At 37.5% G+C, this 21990-nt stretch overlaps 1 protein-coding gene and 1 pseudogene across 1 annotated transcript; one reads left to right on the top strand and one right to left on the bottom strand.

The window, feature by feature from the left end:
- Nucleotides 1141–8128, top strand: LOC109133308 (annotated as a pseudogene).
- Nucleotides 17410–18133, bottom strand: LOC104790745 (defensin-like protein 206). The gene is made up of 2 exons (XM_010516523.2): nt 18007–18133; nt 17410–17759 (listed from the first exon to the last, which is right to left on the bottom strand). Exons 1-2 carry the CDS (start codon nt 18074–18076, stop codon nt 17557–17559), a joined length of 273 nt encoding a protein of 90 aa, XP_010514825.1. The 5' UTR covers nt 18077–18133; the 3' UTR covers nt 17410–17556.

Below are 21990 nucleotides of genomic sequence, written 5' to 3' on the forward strand. Positions count from 1 at the left end.
AGTAAAGCTGATGGAGTTGATTAGGTTCTTTGCCATTTCTTTTCTTCTTTGCTTTGCCTTCGCTGAAACTTGTTCTTTTTGTTTTTCTTTTGGATTAACTTCAAACTTTGATGGTTTAAATTCCTAGGTGTGGTCATCTATTTATAGTCAAAATTTTGCAACTTTGTTATATTTGTTTAATAACTTCTCTCTTCTTTCTGATTTTCCCAAGTTCATAATGTCGCCACAATTATGCACGGCCGTCTTTGTTATCCTCTTTTTTTAATCATGCACTTGTCTTAAAAATATCAACTTAAAAGAAGGTCATCCCTGTATAAATTGTTTTCTATGTTCATTTTTCTATAGTTTGAAATAACTATTGTTTAAAATTGAGATCGTTGTGAGTAAGCAGGAATCTTGGCAATTCTTTAATCCAACAATGAAAACGATTTTCCTTCATTAGTTCATTAATTAACTTTAGGGTTTCAGCTACAAGGCAACAATCATGGCGACACTCTTAACTCGCTGAGAGTATAATTGTAATAAATGATATATCTATATTACACACATATCAATACAATAAAACTTCCTTATTTTTCACCAGCTACTCACACCTCAGCTTTTGTAATAAAGCAGAAACTGACACATCAATAAAAATAGCTAACCAATCAAATTATAACGATTAATACACATAAGATCTTTTACTCCTAGATGGATAAAACTAAAGAAAGGAACATGCTTGATTTCTTCCCTTTCTTCCTCGCTGTTTATACGCTGGATCTTGAAGATCTCTAGATTTTCTTATCGCTCTCTGTTTCGCTTTTGAGTCAGTCTGGATTTTTGGGGAGTTCTTTTGAGAGAATCTAGGGTTTTTTCTCTAAATAAATTAAAATCAAAATTAAAATCTCGATCGGGTTTTGGTTTTTGGGATTTTGTGTAAATCGAAGAATCGCCATTTTCTTTGAGTTACTCTCATATATTTTTTTGTTTATTTGCGATCTTTAACGAGATCACTGAAAGGGGTTTTTAAAATTTTGATTTTTTTTTGGAGGGGAGAAGACGATAAGGGTTATTGAGCGGTATTGGTTTCCTTTTGTTGTTGAACGATTTGTTTATCTTTCTATCATGACTTTGTGTTGTTTGGTTTGGTTACTGGGAAGAGGATGATGCAACAAGGTCAGGAGAAGAAGGTTTGTTTCTTTGTTGAATCTGAGTACCCTTTTTCGTGAATGTGATTCATCGGAGAGATCTTAAGATTCTTTGTTTTTTTTCTTTTTTTTTTGGGGGAACTAATTTGTACAGAACATGAAGGAGGTGGAGTTTTTCACAGAGTATGGTGATGCTAACCGTTATAGGATTCTTGAAGTTATTGGGAAAGGAAGCTATGGAGTTGTTTGTACAGCTATTGATACACATACTGAGAGAAAGTTGCTATTAAGAAGATTAATGATGTCTTTGAACATGTCTCTGATGCTCTCTGTATCCTCCATGATGTTAATCTTCTTAGGCTCTTAAGGCACCCTGATATCGTTGAAATCAAAAGCATCATGTTGCCACCTTTCAAAAAGTGTTCAAAGATATAAACGTTGTGTTTGAGCTTATGGAATCTGATCTTCACCAAGTCATCAAAGCTAATGATGACTTGACTCGCGAGCACCATCAGTTTTTTCTTCATGCTTTGAAATAGGTAAGAAAAGTCTTTATCTTTTCTTTTTCCCTTACTCAGATTTTGCGGTGATTGGTTAACTCTGTTGTTAACTGGATACACAGATAATGTTTACTATCGTGATCTTAAACCGAAGAATATTTTGGCTAATGCGAATAGCAAGTTGAAAGTCTGTGACTTTGGACTAGCAAGAGTGGCGTTTAATGATTCACCTACAACAGTCTTTTGGACAGTATGCACCCTTATCTACTCATTTTGTTGTCAACTGTTAATTCATATCTGGGAATCTCTCCAGTGTTTTTGATTTTTTTTTCTCTTTGTCTTTCTTTTTTTTGTTCCAGGATTATGTTGCCACATGATGGTACAGGGCACCTGAGCTCTATGGATCATTCTGCTCTAAGGTAGCTGTAATTTTTCTCTATTTCTCTGTGATTGTAAAGTTTTAGGTTTAGTGTAGAAATCTGTGTGGTAGAGAGTGTTAGATATATGTTTCTAGATTACGTCTACGTGCATATTCTGATATAATCCCCTTCTTATCCATAAGTTACACTATTATAAATCTGATCTGAAATACAACCCAATTTAATATATAATAAAACCAAATAATAGTTCTAACATACGTGAGAAGAGATAGTTTATATTAATAATAGTTTTCAATATTGTTAATCGTTCTTTATATTGTGGAATCCAAGTTGCTCTCTTTATATACTTTTGTTAATGTGTATGTGTGTAGGTAATGTGTATAGAACATGATTTGTATTGGATTTTCTGTATAATCTGGGTCAACGAACTGAGTGTTCTCTTGTTTTGTGTGTTAATTATCCCTTTGTAATGATCTTTTGTTTGTTCTTTGCAGCGAGTCAGAAAAACATTTCACCAAATCTGTGGTCAACAAGGTAGTACTCAATTTCTCATGATGAATCTTTGTTTCTTTTTGTTCTATATTCCAAGATTGGTTACTCATTTACATTGATTTCTTTTTGTTCTTATGGCGAGGAAGACGTTTCTAAAGAAGGAGGTGACTCTCTGTAATCTCTTCTCTTTTTAGGTCCTTTCACTTCTCATGCTGTTGGTGTAACGCCCGCGAACCAAAACTCTGCGTTTTGGGGGTGGGTGTTGATCGACACTCATGTGGTGTCGGTCGACACCACTTATTTCTGGTTCGACCAGATTGATTTAATTATCGATTTGGACCGGTTTGGTTTAGGAAAAACCATTGAACCGAGATATTTAAGTGGGAAAACGACCTAGGTCGTGTTTTATTTTTGTCTTGGTCGCCGTTTGTTGTTTTTGAGAGAGAAAGAGGAGAAAACAGTTTCTAAGAGTTCTTGTGAGAGTTTGTGAGATTTGAAGGCATTTTTGGAGAGATCTTGTTATGAAAGTGAAGATCCAAGGCTAGGAACGTGGTGGGAAGGCTTCTGTGGTGGTAGCTTCGTCCTTTGGGCTTAGATCTCTTTGTTGGCTAAGGTGAGTGCATGACCATTGCTTATCTAAGCTAAGATCTTTGTTTCTGTGATATTGTGTGTTGTTTGGTTGTTTGTTTTTGGTTGTTTGTGAGTTTTTTGTAGCTCCTGAGGCTTGGATTCGTTCCTGGGATTGTGTGGGGCTAAGAGGAGAAGTTTGGAGGCGAGATTCGGAGCTACTAACGCGAGGACGGCTCGGGAACTTAGCGAGTGTCGGTGACACCATGTGGAGGTGTCGGTCGACACCGTTAGGGTTTCGGGCGTGTCGAACAGGTGTCGGTCGACACCCAAGTGGTGTTGGTCGACACCAGATGTCCAGTGTTGGTCGACACCTTCTGGTATCGGTTGACACCATTCTGACAGTAACCGAATCGTGTCGGGTCACTTGTTCCTGTTCCTGGTTTGTTTTATTGTTGTTGTTTGTGGCATGAGAGATCTTATTGCTTGTGTATATAGCCCAGTAGATGGGAGGATTGCCTCACTGAGTATTTATCAAATACTCATGCATCTCAATTTGTGTTTGTGGTGCAGGTAAAGGCAAAGTGTGATCGTGGAATCAAAGCAATGAAGAGGAAGATGTTCTAGGGACTCGATTGGATGTTGTGTGGCATTGCTAGGTTGCTAGAGTTGAGTCTTTAGAACTTATTAGGTTGCCGGTTCCTTGGTTTCCTGTTGTCTGACATTGAAATGGTTAGGATTGGTTGTTGGTTATTCTATTATGGATTAATATTGGATTATTGGTTCAGTTGGTTATTTAATTGGTATTGTTATTCCGCTGTTGTTTGTGATTGTGGTTAGGTGGCTAGTGGGTATGGGACCACTAGTCATAGTTAATTATATTATTTTTATTTATTATTAAAAAAAAAACGGGTCAGGTCGTTTCAGTTGGATATGAGGTTGTTGTGATTCTTGTGAGTCTTGGTCTTGATTCAGATTCAAAATCTGGGTTGATGCTGATGCAACCGGCTAAGGTTTCTTTGATTGTTGATATGTTAAATGATGGATTGAATGAGAGCAAAATCTATTGTGCGAGATTGTTTAGGGGATTGGTGTAAGAGAAGGGGTTTAGAGCAGAGCTGGTCTCGAGCATAGTTTGCTTGTTTGGTTAATGAGATTGGTTAAGGATAAAAGACATAAAATGGAGTCTCGCCTGCACTTGAGTTGCTTAAACCAATCTCTGTTCACAACAAGTTCAAAGCTTGATGGTTAGCATTGGAACAGTGCCTCTCGATATCTTACTGTCTTTACACCCAGAATGTTTGGAATCAGTTTTGTTTATTCTTGATTGTTAGCATTGGAGCAGTACTTCAATTGTCTGCAAATTAGCTCAAAAATGTTCGCCTTTTGGTGTTGAGGTCTGTCTTTTGCAAAGTTGTTACTTGTTATCCAGAGCGGGTGTGCTCCAACGTTGAAGCAGCAGTCAGCATAGCTGTTCAAACTTTGTAGTCTACATTATTGAGACACCATATTTAATTCCAAATGCAAACACACATCGAATGACATCTCAAATTACATCTGAATTTGATACTTGTATTGTTAAATAGAGCATAAGTTGTGGTGGACCAAAAGTCTCCATAACATTGGTCTACTACTGTTGTAATGAACAATTAAGTGAGATTTGACAAGTAATCATTCCACAATCTCTACTGTTCTTTTTGAGAAAAACACTTGCCCTGTTTTGACAATGAGGGAATTAGCTAATCTCTGTTTGAGTGTTTTGAGTGGGTTTGTCGAAGTGGTGCTTTGGTTTGTTAGTGCCCAATCATGATGTTGGTTGTGATCTTGAGGTTATTAAATTAGACTTATTGAAATTGTTATTGAATTGGATTCATGAGATCTGTAAATATAGTTTTTTTTTAGTTAAAAACTGGAGTTGTTACTAATAAATTGTTAGTTCGGTTTAGTTTAATTATTGAACTAAGCAAATCTATTTTCCAAAACTTATTTAAAATTTTAAAATATGAATTTGATGTGTCTACGTAATATGTGTTTTAAAAAAAATGTGTTTACAAAAAATATTTATATTAAAAATGGAGTTGTTATTATTAAATTGTTATGGTTAAGTTTAATTATTGAACTGAGCAGAGCTATTTTCCAAAACATAGTTAAAATAAAAAAAATATGAATTTGATGTGTCTACATAATGTGTGTTCTTAAAAAAATGTGTTTACAACAAAAATATATTAAAGCATAATATAGTGCATTGTTATGCTCATATATGTGGTTGGTGTTTTTATAAAAATATCACGATGAAGCTATCTCAAATCCTAGAAAATATCGAATCGGTTTCACAAAAACATATAGACTCAGTAACTAAAAGCTTTGTAGTCACTAAAAAATTTTATCAAAAATAAAAAAATAATAGTTACCAATTGAAAAATATATTATAATGATTGTCCATAAGTTGTATGAGCTGTGATGAGAAAGCTAAAAAAAACTAAAATTACAAACAACATACAAAAAATAAACAAAAATATATACACAACAAAAAATAACCCTGCGGCGTAGCGCGGGTATTATCCTAGTATATATAAAAGTGTTAATTACTAATTACCCCGTAATATAATACATACACAATATTATTTAAATCTGTTTAATCTGATATTTTAAATATTAATGATGTTTAAAAATAGTAAAAGAGGATTTCACTATATTATAAACTTTTATTATTATCGATTCAAACATGTCTTGGGAACAAGGTGTATGTCAAATGTCATTGATCTTAATTATAAGATCATTTATATTTTTTTATTTAAAAATAAAAATAAATTTGAAACTAAAATAGTCTTTTAAATAAGGGATATTTTCAAAAATACAATTTTTTCTACATCACTTGTCAAAAATACCCTTTCATGTTGTCTATTTTAAAAAAATATCCTCTTTTTAATATATAAAATGGTTAAACAAACGCTGAACCCAAATACAAAACTTTAACCACTTAAAACTATATACTAAATGTAAAATAGAGAACCTGAGCCTAAAAAAAAAGTTTTCAATTTAATTTAACATATTATAATTATGTAAAAAAATGAAAAAAATGAAAATGTTCAAAGAATGTATTTTTGAAAAGGAGTATCTCACAAGGAGTATTTCTAACAAATTCACTTCATATAATTACTAGTTTTCAAATTAACAATTTATTTTCTCTCTCTTATTAATTATGGACAAAAATGAGCTATTAATTTTTTGAAAAATTGTTAAATAATCAGAACTTTAAAACTAGGATTTGATATGAAACCATATTAGTTTGTTTTTAGTTACTATATTCAAAAGATATTGTTAATACTTAAAACTATAGTATACATCAAAAAAAAAAAAGTCTAATCTTATATTCATCGAGTGTGACACCCCGGTTTTAGAGACTTGCAGAAAGGTTTAAAAGAATTGATTTGGCCCGCTATGTCACCAAAGTGCACTTATCTTTTCGTTCAAGGAGCCTAAGAGAACTCCACAGTGAAGCGTGCTTATGTTGGAGTAGTCTCAAGATGGTGACTTTCTAGGAAGTGATTGTCGGAACTGTGCGAGTGAGGACAAAACACAGGAAAAGATCATGTAGTGATGTGTAGGGACGTGATAACTCTCTAATTTACATGTTTTAGGCATCTTTTTTTGTCCATATTTTGCATTATTTATACCCTAACCTCAGCAATTTTAGGTTATTAACTATAGGAATCTGCATTTAGGCTATTTAGAGTGTTGCATTGTTGCATTTGCACATTTTGGATGAAAACATGTACTTTAGAGCTTTAAATGGGGAGAAACAAGCTCAAATCCGAGCATGTACCCGAAGGAGCTATTGAGCAGGAAGAACAATCTGAACCTCAACCCGATCGAGGATGATCCGAGAGAAGGAAGAACAACCCGAAGACCTATCTGAGGAGTAACCTGACCATATCCTCGAGCACCGCCTCGAGCAGACCCTCAGGCAGGACTGGGAAGCTAGGTTAAAAGGGTTTCCATATATAAACCCACTCTTCCTTAGCTCGCCCTAGCACGCCACAGACACTCAAACCAGAGAGCGAGCGCTTCTGAGAGAGATCTTGAGCGACTCGAACACTTTATCCACTTTGTTAGGATTCATTTTTATTTCTTTTTGCATTTTCAATTCTATACTCTTCTACTTTTACTCTATTTTCAATACAATGCAATTTTCGTTTCTTTGTGTTTTTGTGTTTCTTTCCATGAGATCTGAGTAGTGAAACAAAGTTTCTAGGGATGGGATAAACAATTATGTGTTCTTGATCGGTTAGGATGTCTTAGCTTGGTTGTTTATTTTATAAGTTCCTTTCTAGATTGGTGTTCTTAATGCTATCAATAGACTGAGAGGTTGAGATTAGATCTACGGTGTTTTGCCATCGACAGATGTAGTCGAAATGCTTGAATCAATCAATGCTAGATATTTACTCACTTAGCCTAACGTGAGGGTGAAGCCGCCATTGCCATCGCTGCTAGAACCGAAGGTGAAGCCGCCGAAGCTCGTGATTCCCAGGGAGGAGGAGACATTTCGCATTCCCAACCATTGAGCGGACGTTTCCAATCCCCCACCCGAAGCTCTACCCGATCTGCCACCCGAGCAGACAGCCGAGCACACGATCGGGTAGATACCCGTGTTCTCTCTCCCAACCCAGTAGCAGTTGCAATCCTCCGATCTCCTCGATGTTGGGACCTGTCAACATACGAGCGAACCGTTACTGACCCGATGGAGGTCGATTCAGATGCAGAAGGAGGAGAACCGGAGGAGGACAAAACCTCCAAGTTAAGAAGAAGAGCTGCAGTTGCGAGGGGGAAGAGACCAGCCTCTGAAAAGGCTGAGAAGGTAGCTGAGAGAGCGGTGGAAGAAGAGGATCAAGACATCGAGGGTGAAAGCCCTGACAATGATGAGGAGCAGAGACAACGTACCAAAATAGCATGTAGGAGGTTGAAGCAAAGAGAAGTGGAGACTCCAGCCAAGCTATTCAAAGTCCTCCGCAAGATGAGCTTTGTAGGAATCCGCTACCCCCACCGCGAGACGATGAATTAGTTGGGGATCGCTAGAGATGTCGAGTTCCTTTTCGACATGTGCCACCTGGGCAAGATTATGTGAGCCAACCTTGAAGCATATGAGGAGGAGACGGTTCACTTCCTTGCCACGCTGCAGTTACACTTCTTTGAGGACCACCCGACCCTACAACCCGATGGGGGGATCAGGTTTATGACCTTCTCTGTTGAGCAACAAGGAATACCGCCTCACCTACAAGGAGATGGAGAAGCTGTATGGTTTCAAGGCTGGGAGTGGAGAAAACATGGAGTTGAGCAAGGAGGAGATGAAGTCCGTATGGCTGACAATAGGAAATAAGCTCCCCTACAAGTCCACAAGCTCCAAATCAGCTCAAATAAGGAGCCCTGTTTTGAGGTATTTTCACAAGTCCCTAGCCTTCACTCTATTTTCTAGGAAGGAAACTGGGAATGTGAATGATCATGAGCTCCAACTGCTAGACATTGCCTTGTGTGGAGTATTAGATTATGCTAGGGATGGTAGACCACTAGTAGGGGATGTTGCGGATACAAGTTTGTTCTTTGTCCTGCTTGATCAATTCTTGTATCTTAAATCTTGGGCAATGAAAATCGAGAGGAGAGAGGGAGCTGGAGAGATCTCCATTAGAGGTTTGGTCACACCAATTTTGGTAGCTTGCGATATGCCCCTAAAGGGAGTGGTTCATAAGCTGAGATGGCTAGATATCGACTACCTCACATTGACGAGGTTCTTGGCTTATGATAAGCCAAATGATATGTTCCTCTTCATCCGGCAGTCGGAGCTACTCGGATGATCCTGCCCAACGTCGTGTGCACAAAAATCTGGCTAGGAGAAAACATAGACTTTATGCCACCATTGGAAGAGCTGTACAACCCTGAGGAAGAATCAGGGGCTGAAGAGAGAGAGCCAAAAGGGCAAGTACAGGGAGGTGAATCAGAGGATTACGATTTTGAGGAGTATGTTTGCTCTCAAAAGCAACCAGTTGGAGTGAGGGCGGCTCACAAGAGGATAGGGTGGTTGAATAGGATGAACAAGTTTTTAGCAAGGAAGGTAAATGACCTCACTGGCCCAGTGAAGGTGATGAGAGGACAGATCAAGGAGCTGCAAGACAATGCAAGCTGTGCCTCAGCTCCCACTTCGGCTTATGCACCCACATGGATGGGGAGGAGTGGAACATTAGGAGGAATCCGAGGATTAGCACCTCTAGAGCCCCATAGAACATCCTCCTACGAGCCCCACACTGAGGAAGGCGTAGCCAGACCCGATAGGTCACGAAGAAGCCATTCGGATGCCTATCCGACTCCTCACTCATCGGGGTATATGATGCCCTATCTGATGACCCCGCCGAGCACCAAATCAGGTGACCACTCAGGTACCTTCCCTCTGCCTTACCAGATGCCATATTTGATGCCCTACTCGATGCACCCTACGAGCGGCTACATGGGTGACCATTCCAGACCTCAACCCAACCCCAAATAAACATGCTTGCCACCTATCTTTCAAAACCGATTCTATTAGCTAGTCCAAATGATTCTAAAATTAGCTAAAATAAGAGCCAGTTCTCTCCCACCATACCCATCGATGCCCTACTCGATGAACCCAAACGCTGAACCCAAATACTAAACTTTACCCACTTAAAACTATATGCTAGATGTAAAATAGAGAACATAAGCCTAAGAAAAAAGTTTTCAATTTAATTTAACATGTTATAATTATGTAAAAAAATGCAAAAATGAAAATGTTCAAAAAATGTATTTTTGAAAAGGAGTATTTCTAACAAATTCAATTTACATAATTACTAATTTTCAAATTAACCCGATCGAGGAAGATCCGAGAGAAGGAAGAACAACCCGAAGACCTATCCAAGGAGTAACTCGACCATATCCTCGAGCACCGCCTCGAGCAGACCCTCGGGCAGGACTGGGAAGCTAGGGTAAAAGGGTTTCCATATATAAACCCCCCTCTTCTTCAGCTCGCCCTAGCACGCCGCAGACACTCAAACCAGAGAGTGAGAGCTTCTGAGAGAGATCTTGAGCGACTCAAACACTTTATCCACTTTGTTAGGATTCATTTTTATTTCTTTTTGCATTTTCGATTCTATACTCTTATACTTTTACTCTATTTTCAATACAATGCAATTTTTGTTTATTTGTGTTTTTGTGTTTCTTTCCATGAGATCTGAGTAGTGAAACAAAGTTTCTGGGGATGGGATAGACAATTATATGTTCTTCATCGGTTAGGATGTCTTAGGTTGGTTGTTTATTTTATAAGTTCCTTTCTAGATTGGTGTTCTTAACGCTATCAATAGACCGAGAGGTTGAGATTAGATCTAGGGTGTTTTGCCATCGACAGATGTAGTCGAAATGATTGAATCAATCAATGCCAGAGATTTACTCACTTAGCCTAAGAGATTAGATGTGTAAGGGGTTTATTGACAATAATGAATCGGTTTGTATTGCCTGCTTGGTCATGTTTCTCCAACGAGAGTTGGGTAGGGGAATGATCAAGGTTGATTGTTTCTATCACGAGAGTGTTTTAACTAGATTTTAGAGATTAATTGTCTAGGGAATATTTGCTTGAGGCATATAGGATATCCATACTGGTCAGGAACACTTAGGAGTCGATTACCCCATCCGTAGGAGCTTTCGTATTTTGATTGTTTACATTTTTATTCATAACTTGACCCTATACCCGAACTGGTACTCGATCACCATCTTCGTGTAGACCTTCGAGATGTCTTACTCTTCTTCTTTACCCGATCACTCCACCCGATCCTGTACTCGAATGCTTGCATCGAGTACTTATGTCGTGTGGTTCTTGTTTATTTATTTTCTTTTAATTATTTTAGGATGGTTAGATCAAACCCACTCTATTGCTTGGCTTGACTTGTTAGTTCTGATCATATCTTATCTGCTAGCATAACAACTGAAACAAGAACTTTTTCAAGGTTAACATATGAATGAATGTATGATGACAAACAAACAAACTTAGGCTACGATGATCAGGTGCAGCGCAAGGTGTTTCAATACCCTTATGTAGTTGTAGCATAAAGGATGTCAATCCATAAAGAGTGTGATATGTAAGCTGTCAAGACATGATCAATGCATTCAATTTAAGCCAAATATCAATATGGTTTTGATCTATCAACCTAATGACAATTATGAAATGCTAAATGTAAACAATGCTGAATGTAGAATAATCAAGAGTAATAACTAGATATGAGTAAGGAAACTAAACTACAGAACAAAGCAGTGATGAATGCAATGAAACAGAAATGAAACATAAAGTAAACTAAGCAACCCAGAAGGTGCTCGATCAAGCACTCGGTCGAGTGCTGGTCAAGCAGGGGGTCGAGTGGTGCATAACTGAAGAACAGAAGCAAACTTACCAACTTAAACAGAGACAAAAAGTAATGAAACAAGATGATATGCAAATACAGATAATTAATATACAAAGTAGGCTCCTAGAGATGGATTCATGGGCTAGTGATCAAGTTGTGGCTATCTAGACTGGTCAACAAACCTCAATCAAACATGACCTATCTCTATACAATGATCTTAATGAATCACTAATCCACTCTCATGCAGAAGTGATCAAGTTACAGTAACATCCTAACCCAACTCTCATTGGTGAAACCATACTGAATATGCATTAAGAACCAGACGATTACTTGTCAAAAACCACCTTGTACAACCAATCTCTTGGGACAAGCATGATAATCTCCAATGTTGGCTTTATCTAACAACCTAGACATTGGTGTGATGCTAGGAAGCTTAAGATCTGTTCGTACCCTCTCAGATATAAGAACAGCTTAGAGCACACCCAACCCAGAAGAGATATTTCAACAATCAAGCTTGACCATTCTAGACTACCAAAGCCCTAAACCAGCCTAATCCATCTCCAGAATCCTAACTCACTAATCAGATGAACAAAACATGATGATGAAATAATCAAACCCAGAAATTAATGAAACTAACATGATAAGATAGATAAGAGAAAGATCTACAACTTAATATAAAGAAGCAAAATCAGATTCTCAACACATAAAATGTTATAGAGTTTATAAACTATAAAAATTCTGGAAAAAGCAAGAACAAAAGTAGATAATGATGCAATAAAGTAAATAAATTTCCAAAGGGGAAAACTAGGTTTGCTGACTCTCTCTCACTCCTACAAAGATATTTTCTGCCTTAAAGTGGCTTATTTGCGGCCATAGAGTAAAATAGGTTTATATAGGAAGGAAGGGAACCCCTAAAATGGTTAGAGGACAAAATAGAGAGGCGGCTCGGTCAACTCGACCATGTGCTCGGTCGAGTGGTTGGTCCGTCACGTAGCTTGAGTCTTCGATATCGGATGATATCTGTTCAGTAAAATAGGGATAACTCTTGAACTACACCTCAGATTGACTTGAACCACCGACATTGGAAAGGTGAACTCAATTTACTACAACTCTCGTGAATAAGGCTGAAGCTGAATCGCAACAGAAGATTTTCATTTGAATGGATCTTTGAGGAGCTCGTTATGAATCCGACCATGTACTCGACCGTGTGCCTGCTCGAGTGGTATGGTCAAGTGCCTTCTTTTCCCTTCCTGATACGTCCAATCCTCTTGTTTAGCTCCAGAAATAACACCAAGTCCTTCCTTACCCTTTTAGAGCTCAATAACACCTAATAATACTCCAAATGCACAAATGTATGCAATGCATGCTTCTAAACATCCTAAGTGCATATTTGGATATAAATAGCTATAAAACTTAAGAAATCACTTCTATATGATGCAAAACATGAACTAAACAAGGCCTAAAATATGGTAAAATATAGTGACATCAACAACCATTTGGATTGATAACTCTTTGTACTACAACTGCATAGGGAATTGATACCCTGGGTGACAATCCGGTTATCAGGACGGTAACAAAAATTTAAAGCCTCCTTGACATAGCAAATCGGCCGTCAGATATGGATGGGCTGACGGGCCTAATGAGAGGACGTGAGGCCCATTAGGGAAGGTGGGCCCATGGACTATGAGTGGACATGGAGCCCACTAAGAGGTGGCGGTCGGGCGTTACAAGTGGTATCAAAGCCCTTTCTTAACATTAAGGAAAGTGGGCCCATGGACTGGGATTGGACATGGGATCCACTAAGAGGTGGCGTTCGGGGCGTTACAAGTGGTATCAGAGCCCTTATGGTTCTAGGTTTGGTAAGGTTGTGATTCTGTTGATGAGGCTGTAGGATGGAGTACTAGAACATCTTCTTCGAGCCTACAGTGTGATTCTACAGTGAGTTTGTGTTTTTGTGTTCCGTTGAGTCTGCTTGCTTAGCCTTCTATTCATGATAATGCAGATGGTTAGAGGTGGTCATGTTACTTTTCGTGGACGTGTTTGTGGACGCGGACGTGGTCGTGGTAGGGGCAGAGGCCCAGTGGTTAGTGATACCGTGGATCAGAGTGTGACAGCTCAGGGTGTTGGCGAGTCATAGGGCCTCCAAGAGGGGTCCATGAGTGTGGCAGGTAGGGGTACTGATAGGACCGTAGACCCTGATGGAGTTAGTGTGGGTGGTGTCGGTGCTGGGTTGGTCGGGGATGCTAGGATTCTGGGTGCGGAAGTCCCAGCAGATGGAGCTCTTTCAGTAGGCGTTGATCTTGTAGGCTTGTTGACACAGTTGTTGGAGCGAATACATGGAGTGGTACCGGCTCAGGCACAGGAAGTACCACCAGTGGCTGTACAGCAGCCAGTAGCTGCGGATGTAGGAGACTGCAGTAGAGATTGAGCAAGATATCCAGGCACAGTCAGTGACAATTAGTCCAACAGTTCAGCCTAGAAAGGCTCAGCATCCTGGAGGTTCTGGCAAGGGCGGCAAGCTTGCGCAGGGAACCAAGAGGAAGTGGGAGGCTACGCAGAGGGCGAGTGGTGCAGGATGCTTCAGGTGTGGGAGCATGGTCACAAGGTGGCTAGCTATTCCAAGAAGAGTGCTCTGACGGCAGCGGTTTGTGTATGCTATCATTGCAGGGATCCTGTGCACATCAAGCCCAAGTGCCCCAAGTTACAGCAGATGGTAGTGGCAGCAGTGTATCATGTAGTGTAGCCGGAAGTGCAGAGTCCTGGATTATTCCAAGAGTCCTGAGGAGCATGTAGTGTATTGGAAGGCAGTTCTGGAGAATTTGCGGGAGCAGAAGTTGTTTGCTAAGTTGAGCAAGTGTAGTTTCTGGAAGCGGGAGATGAGATTTATGGGTCATATTGTGTCTACATAGGGGTTGATCTGGAGAAGATTAAGGCTATCAGAAATTGGCCTAGACCGCAGAATGCCACAGAGATCAAGAGTTTTCTTGGATTGGCAGGTTATTACAGGAGATTTGTGCAGGGTTTTGCGAGAAAGGCACGTCCGATGACTAATTTGACAGGGAAGTATGCTTTTTTGTTTGGTTACAGGAGTGTGAGGAAGGATTTGCAAGCCTGAAGGAGATGCTGACTACTATGCCAGCATTGGCATTGCGGAGCAGGGAGAACCCTATGTGGTATATACAGATGCATCCAGAGTCGGTTTGGGGTGTGTGTTGATGCAGCATGGGAAGGTGATTGCCTACGCTGCTTCGCGGCAGTTGTAGAAGCATGAGGACAACTATACTACTCATGATTTGGAGATGGTTGTTGTAGCTTTTTCCCTGAATATTTGGAGATCTTATCTTTATGGTGCAAAAATGAAGGTGTTTACAGATCCATAAGATCCATGAACGCCCCACTAGCCTCAGTTTTTGTCTATCTTACCGCTTCCTCTTGCTATCAACCTCAACATGTCTCCGCTTCTTGGATCCAGATCCTCTCACCAAGTGTTTTACTTGGCTACAGCTAGACTGGAGCTAACTGTAGCTCTGTTTTGACGTCGGAGCCGAAGAAGAAACCTACATCCTCAATTTCCTTTCCTTCTCTTTCGTTACACATCTGGCCTAGATTTAACCCTCACTCTTATCTCACAACCGTGGAAGATAGTTTACTTTGTCTAAATTATGAGTCATCCCTTACCTGGAAGATCATTACACCGCTGATTTTAACTTCATATCAAGGTCAAATCTGTTTGTATTAGTTTATCCTCCTCGGTCTAGCCAACGTTTCCTCGGTAGCAGAACACTAGATGTTTCGGTTTTGCTTGTAAACTACTTGTGTTGAGGTCAGTTGTACATTTTGGTCTGTGGAGGTTTGCAATTTTGCGCTTTGTTAGTGAATCTGACCCGCTAGTCGAGGTATCTTTGATGATTGCATTCCCTGCGCCTTTATCCTACATATCACCATTAGTTCAACTGTTTTAGTGTCAGCGTTTAACTAGTTTGGTCTGAACTCCACTCTTCCCCTTCCTAGTCATCGTTACTTAGCTTAAGGATACCATTAGTCCAAAGATTGCTAAAGAACCTTAAACCGCCTTTGTTGCTACATACGTTTTAGTGTCTTCTGAGATCCATTTTGCTAGATTCACCTAAGGATGACCCTCTTGTAGGAGATAGCTTGTTGAAACTTAGCGTTATGACCTCACCTCCACTGAGTAGGGTTTACCTCTGTTTCATCAGCCTCCGCTCTTTATCACGCCTACTGAATATAGTTTCCACACTGCAACTCATCACCTTTTTGAAGATCCCTCAATTAAGCTTGAAGAATAGTGGCATTAGGACCTATGCTCCAAGAAGTAGTGGTTACCACAACCTCTTCAAGCTACTCTCACCCAACCACAAAACCACAAACACCATTGTAGTGACCGGTTTTAAGATCATTCTCAACCTTGGTCGATCCGTTGGCAAAGCTCTACCTAGAGTAGCCCTTCTCACTCTGGTGAGACCTTCATATTTGGCTGTTTCACCGCCACCCAGTCTTCGAATCAAGACAGTGGTCATCTTCTCTTTCATTGGCCTTCTCATGGAAGTTCTATCTTTATTCCTTGTGACCTTACAGGTTCTAGAATGCTAGCTAGCTTTTGGTCCATGGTTCTCAAGCTCCAAATATTGTTTGCCTTTATCTACCTTTGTCGTTTTGTTGCTTTAAACTCTGGGGTATGCCCTCTTATGTTTTCCTTTAAACTATCCTACTTCCCTTGTTTGTTACTCTTTGTCTAATCAATGATAACATTTTTTTGTTCAAAAAAAAAACTATATTGAATTATCATATTATACCTATAATTACTTAATATGTAAATTTTGTTTCGTGCGAGCCGTCTTCATGGTGGTGTAGGATTTTGCAAAGCCCGTCTTCATGGTCGAATCCGCTATGGTCTTAAAAGTTTTATCAATCATTGCAAATTTCTCAAATTTGAGCATGGGATGCAAAACTCATGGAGCCCTTATCATTACTTTTGTTGTACTATCTTTGCTTAATGTTGTGTGCTTTAGTTGAGTGAAAATTCTTGTTTGTAAAAAAAAAAAAAAAAACTCGTAAATGTTGTCATCAAATTTATTGCCAAATATTTGTAACTTTGTTATATTCGATTTGATCACTTTTCTCTTCTTTCTAATTTTCCCAAGTTCTTACTATCGCCAAAATTGTTGGAATCAAAACACTATTTTCCTCTCTAAGAATCTTTTAAAAAGCTATCGATTTAAGGATGCATTTATTTTAACAAGGGTTTTTGGTTGAACAAATATTACATTCATTCAACAAAAAAGAACGATATGGCTTTGTTTGTTTCTTCTTCTTCTGCCACAAGCTAACAAAGATTGCGATTTTGATTTTAGAAAGCTTATAGCTCAAAAGCATAATCGAGTCTGATCTTAATGCCCCAGATTCTGACCTTTTACTCTCTCTCTCTCTCTCTCTAAAATGTTCAAAATTCAATTCTGGGAAATGTGTTAAGTTATATTTTTTAACGGTTGAACTCTCTTTCATAATGGGGTTGGTAAGTTCAAGAGTAGTAGCTCGAGAAACGAAGATGGAGATAGTAGTGTACCAAGTCATTTACATATCAACTGTAGGCTGCGCGAAGGAAATGTGTTTTGAAAAGAGATATACGTCGAAGAAAAATGTAATGGCGATGAGAGTTCAAAATAACCGACCTGGGATGCATCATGCATGGTATGAGTGGCGGAGGTACAGATTTCGGGCAAGTTCTCAAAAGGAGAAAGCATCGGAAAACATCGCCGACCTTTAATGCATGGTACGTCCCTGTGACTCTTATTATTGTTTTAGAATGTTAGGCAGGAATGGATTGGCAAACACAAATACAAAAGGAGATTATTATTATATATATATATATATATATATATATATATTTCACGATTGAAATAAAAGTGTACAGAACATGGGATTACATTTGAGAGGGGGCAAGCAATGGTAAGCTTTGCCCTTGATGTTTTATTTGGAAGCAAAAGAAACATGAACAGAAACAAACACAAATGTCATGTCCTTACACCGAAAGGAGACAAAAGTCACACTTGGTACTTATATTGATGAGGTTATATCAAGCCTGTTTGTAGCAGTGGCAGTGTCTATCAGTGCCCTCAATAATCGCAAAGCAGACTGGAGGAGAACCGTATGTGGATTTGCAACAGCTACAGCATATCGCATCTGTGGTTCCGTGGGCTGCCGGGCACTCGTCGAGGAACGCACGTGGACTACATCCAGCTGTGCAAGGGACACCCTGAGCCTCGGTCTTAATGATTCCTAGATGTTAGAATGTTAAGATATTCATCAGCACAAGATGATTAAGAGACAAATGCAAAGTATAATATACAAATGAGATCATATAGCACACTATAGTCCACGTGCTATTACAAGAAAACAAGGTTTTAGCACATATAGTCGGAAAAGTGCTAAACCCTGTTTAGTACAAGAAAACAAGTGCAAAGTACAATATATACTCGGAAACCCCCTGTTTTCTTGTAGTAAATTTGTAAAACTAATATTATACCAGTTGAAGCCATCAGGAGGACAACCAAGAGAACAGTGAAACTGACGATGTTGATGAGGTTCTTTGCCATTTCTTTTCTTCTTTGCTTTGCCTTCGCTGAAACTTGTTCTTTTTGTTTTTGTTTTGGATTAACTTCAAACTTTGATGATTTAAATCTGAAGGCTTGGTCATCTATTTATAGTCAAAATTTTGTAACTTTGTTGTATTCGTTTAATCACTTCTCTATTCTTTCTGATTTTCCCAAGTTCATAATGTCGCCACAGTTATGTAAGTCCGTCTTTGCTATCCTCTTTTTTTTAATCATGTACCTGTCTTAAAAAGTCAACTTAAAGGAAGGTCATCTCTGTATAAATTGTTTTTTATGTCCATTTTGCTTTAGATTGAAATAACTATTGTTTAAAATTGATATCGTCGTTGTCATAGACAGTGTAAGCAGGAATCTTGGCAATTCTTTAATCTAAAATGATAACGATTTGCCTTCGTTAGTTCATTAATTAACTTTAGGGTTTCAGCTACAGCGCAACAGTTATGGCGACACTATCTCCTAACTCATACTTATATATGGGAGAGAGTATTACTATAATAACTTTTATTCATTAGTTCATTAATTATTTAGGGTATCTATACTAACATTTTATTTGTAAGATTTGCATAACCATTTGTCATTCGAATAAATATTTAAACTTAGATGAAATATTTGTAATAAAATCTAATAGAGAATGTTAACCACAATATCTTACTTTCCTTAATTAAATTTTCTTACGCAAATATTTATACAAAATCACAATTCAATAACACAAATTTTTATTGCTAATACACTAAATATATATATATATATAACATACATAATCTATACTAAAAATCAAAGTAACTTAATCAATTATAATATAAAATCATAAAAATTATATTTATAAATAAAAGAAAAAAATATATCAGGCTAAATCCTAGTTATTGTTATAACTTTTAAAAAAAACTTCCAAATTCAATGATATATCGTGTACACATATATACTCTCTCTCTCTTTCACAGATTCTGTTGCAGAAGTGTTTTTTTTAGAGATTCTCCTTGGCTCTCAGCTTATAGAGATTTTTTTAGAGATTTTTTTATGAGCAATTCTCCTTGGCTCTCAGCTTATATATATATCTAGGAACCGGTTTTAAAATGTTAGGCGGGAATGGATTGACGAACACAAATTCAAAACGAGCTTATTAAATATCATGATTGGAATAAAAGTTCAGAGAACATAACATAAATACACACAAATGTCACACTTGGTACATAACATAAATATAACAAGGTTATTTTAAGCATTTTTCTTGCAGCGGCAGTGTTTGTCCGATCATTCAATAACCATGTCGCAAACTGGAAGATAACCGTATTTTTCTATATAAAACACTTACGACATCATAACCATTAATTAAAAAATTATAAATATTTTTACAAACACATTCGTTTTCAACCAGTAAATCAATCGTTTAAAATTTTTAATCATGCTTGAAACCAGCCATCCCTTAAATGAAAAGTCGTCCACAGTCATGATGAGCACATAACCGAAGTAAACCGGCATCAACTAGGTTTTAGATAAAAAAAAACAGATGTGGTTATGTTATTGCTTTGTTGTTTATCCTATATTAATTAGTGGGATTGTATTACCCACCTCTCCATATACGTTTCTTAGTGGTTAATTTAGTAGTTAGTTTCTTTTCTTCTTAACCAAAGGAATATGAAGAAAATATTGTTAAAAAACTAGTTCTCTTGTTTTGTTCTTATGGGCAATTCTCCTTGTCTCTCAGCTTATGTATATATGTATATTCTCTCACTCTCTAACTCTGATCTCTAGGAACCGGTTTTAGAATGTTAGGCGGGAATGGATTGACGAACACAAATACAAAATGATTATATTATATATGATGATTGAAATAAAAGTACACAGAAGATAAGATTACATTTGAGAGGGGGCAAGCAATGTTAAGCTTTGCCCTTAATGTTTTTTATTTGGAAGCAAAAGAACTTGAACATAATAAACACACGCAAATGTCATGTCCTCACACCGAAAGGGAACAATAGTCACACTTGGTAATTACATAATGAGGTTATTTTTAAGCCTTTTTGTAGCAGTGGCAGTGACTGTCAGTTCCCTCAACAACCGCCCAGTAGACTGGAGGAGTACCGTATGTTGCTACGCAACACGTACAACATTGAGCATTTGTTGTACCGTGGGCCGACGGGCACTCGCCAAGGAACACACGTGAAGCGGCCGTAAGACATCCACCAGCACCACAGGATTGAGCCTCAGTATTAAGGATTCCTAGATGTTGACATATTCGTCAGCAGTTGAAGCAACTGCAAAGTACAATATATAGATGAGATCAACTTTGTAAATTTAATATTATACCAGTTGAAGCCATCAGGAGAACAACCAAGAGAACAGTAAAGCTGAAGGAGTTGATGAGGGTTCTTTGCCATTTCTTTTCTTCTTTGCTTTGCCTTCGCTGAAACTTGTTCTTTTGGTTTTCTTTTGGATTAACTTCAAACTTTGATGGTTTATATTCGTAGGTGCATGTGGTCATCTATTTATAGTCAAAATTTTGCAACTTTGTTATATTTGTTTAATCACTTCTCTCTTCTTTCTGATTTTCCCAAGTTCATAATTTCGCCACAATTATGCACGGCCGTCTTTGTTATCCTCTTTTTTTAATCATGCACTTGTCTTTAAAAAATCAATTTCACATCTCTGTATAAATTGTTTTTTTATGTTCATTTTTCTTTAGTTTGAAATAACTATTGTTTAAAATTGAGATCGTTGTGAGTAAGCAGGAATCTTGGCAATTCTTTAATCCAACAATGAAAACGATTTTCCTTCATTAGTTCATTAATTAACTTTAGGGTTTCAGCTACAAGGCAACAACCATGGCGACACTCTTAACTCGCTGAGAGTTAATTGTAATAAATGATATATCTATATTACACGCATATCAATACAATAAAACTTCCTTATTTTTCACCAGCTACTCACACATCTACTCACACATCAGCTTTTGTAATGAAGCAGAAACTGACACATCAATAAAAATAACTAACTAATCAAATTATAATGATTAATACACATAAGATATTTGACTCCTAGATGGATAAAACTAAAGAAAGGAACATGCTTGATTTCTTCCCTTTCTTCCTCGCCGTTTATACGCTGGATCTTGAAGATCTCTAGATTTTCTTATCGCTCTCTGTTTCGCTTTTGAGTCCGTCTGGATTTTTGGGGAGTTCTTGTGAGAGAATCTTGGCAATTCTTTAATCCAACAATGAAAACGATTTTCCTTCATTAGTTCATTAATTAACTTTAGGGTTTCAGCTACGAGAGTATAATTGTAATAAATGATATATCTATCTTACGCGCATATATTTATATAGAAAAGTGCTAACTAGGAATTACCCCGTAATACAATAGATACATAATATTATCTAAATCTGTTTAATTTCATATTTCAAATATTAATGATGTTTAAAAATAGAAAATGAGGATTTCACTCATATAATATGTACCGTTGGATTAAAAATATTATAAACTTTTATTAATACCGATTCAAAAATGTCATGGAAACAAGGCTTATGTTAAATGTCATTGGTCTTAAGATCATTTATATATATTTTTAAATAAAAATAAATATAAAACTAAAAAATTCTTTTAAATATATTTTTTTCTAGGTCACGTTCAAAAATACTCCTTCATCTTGTCCATTTTAAAAAATATCCCCTGTTTAATATATAAACAAATGCTAAACCCCAAATACTAAACTCTACCCACTTAAAATTATACGCTAAATGTAAAATAGAGAATTTGTACCTAAAAAAAAAGTTCTAAATTAAGTTAACATATTATAATTGTGTAAAAAAGGCAAAAAATAAAAATGTTTAAAAAATGTATTTTTGAAAAGGCGTATCTCAGAAAGGGAATTTCTAACAAAATTTCATTAAATAATTATT

The sequence above is a fragment of the Camelina sativa genome, chromosome 6, assembly GCF_000633955.1.
Source record: "Camelina sativa cultivar DH55 chromosome 6, Cs, whole genome shotgun sequence".
NCBI lineage: Eukaryota > Viridiplantae > Streptophyta > Magnoliopsida > Brassicales > Brassicaceae > Camelina > Camelina sativa.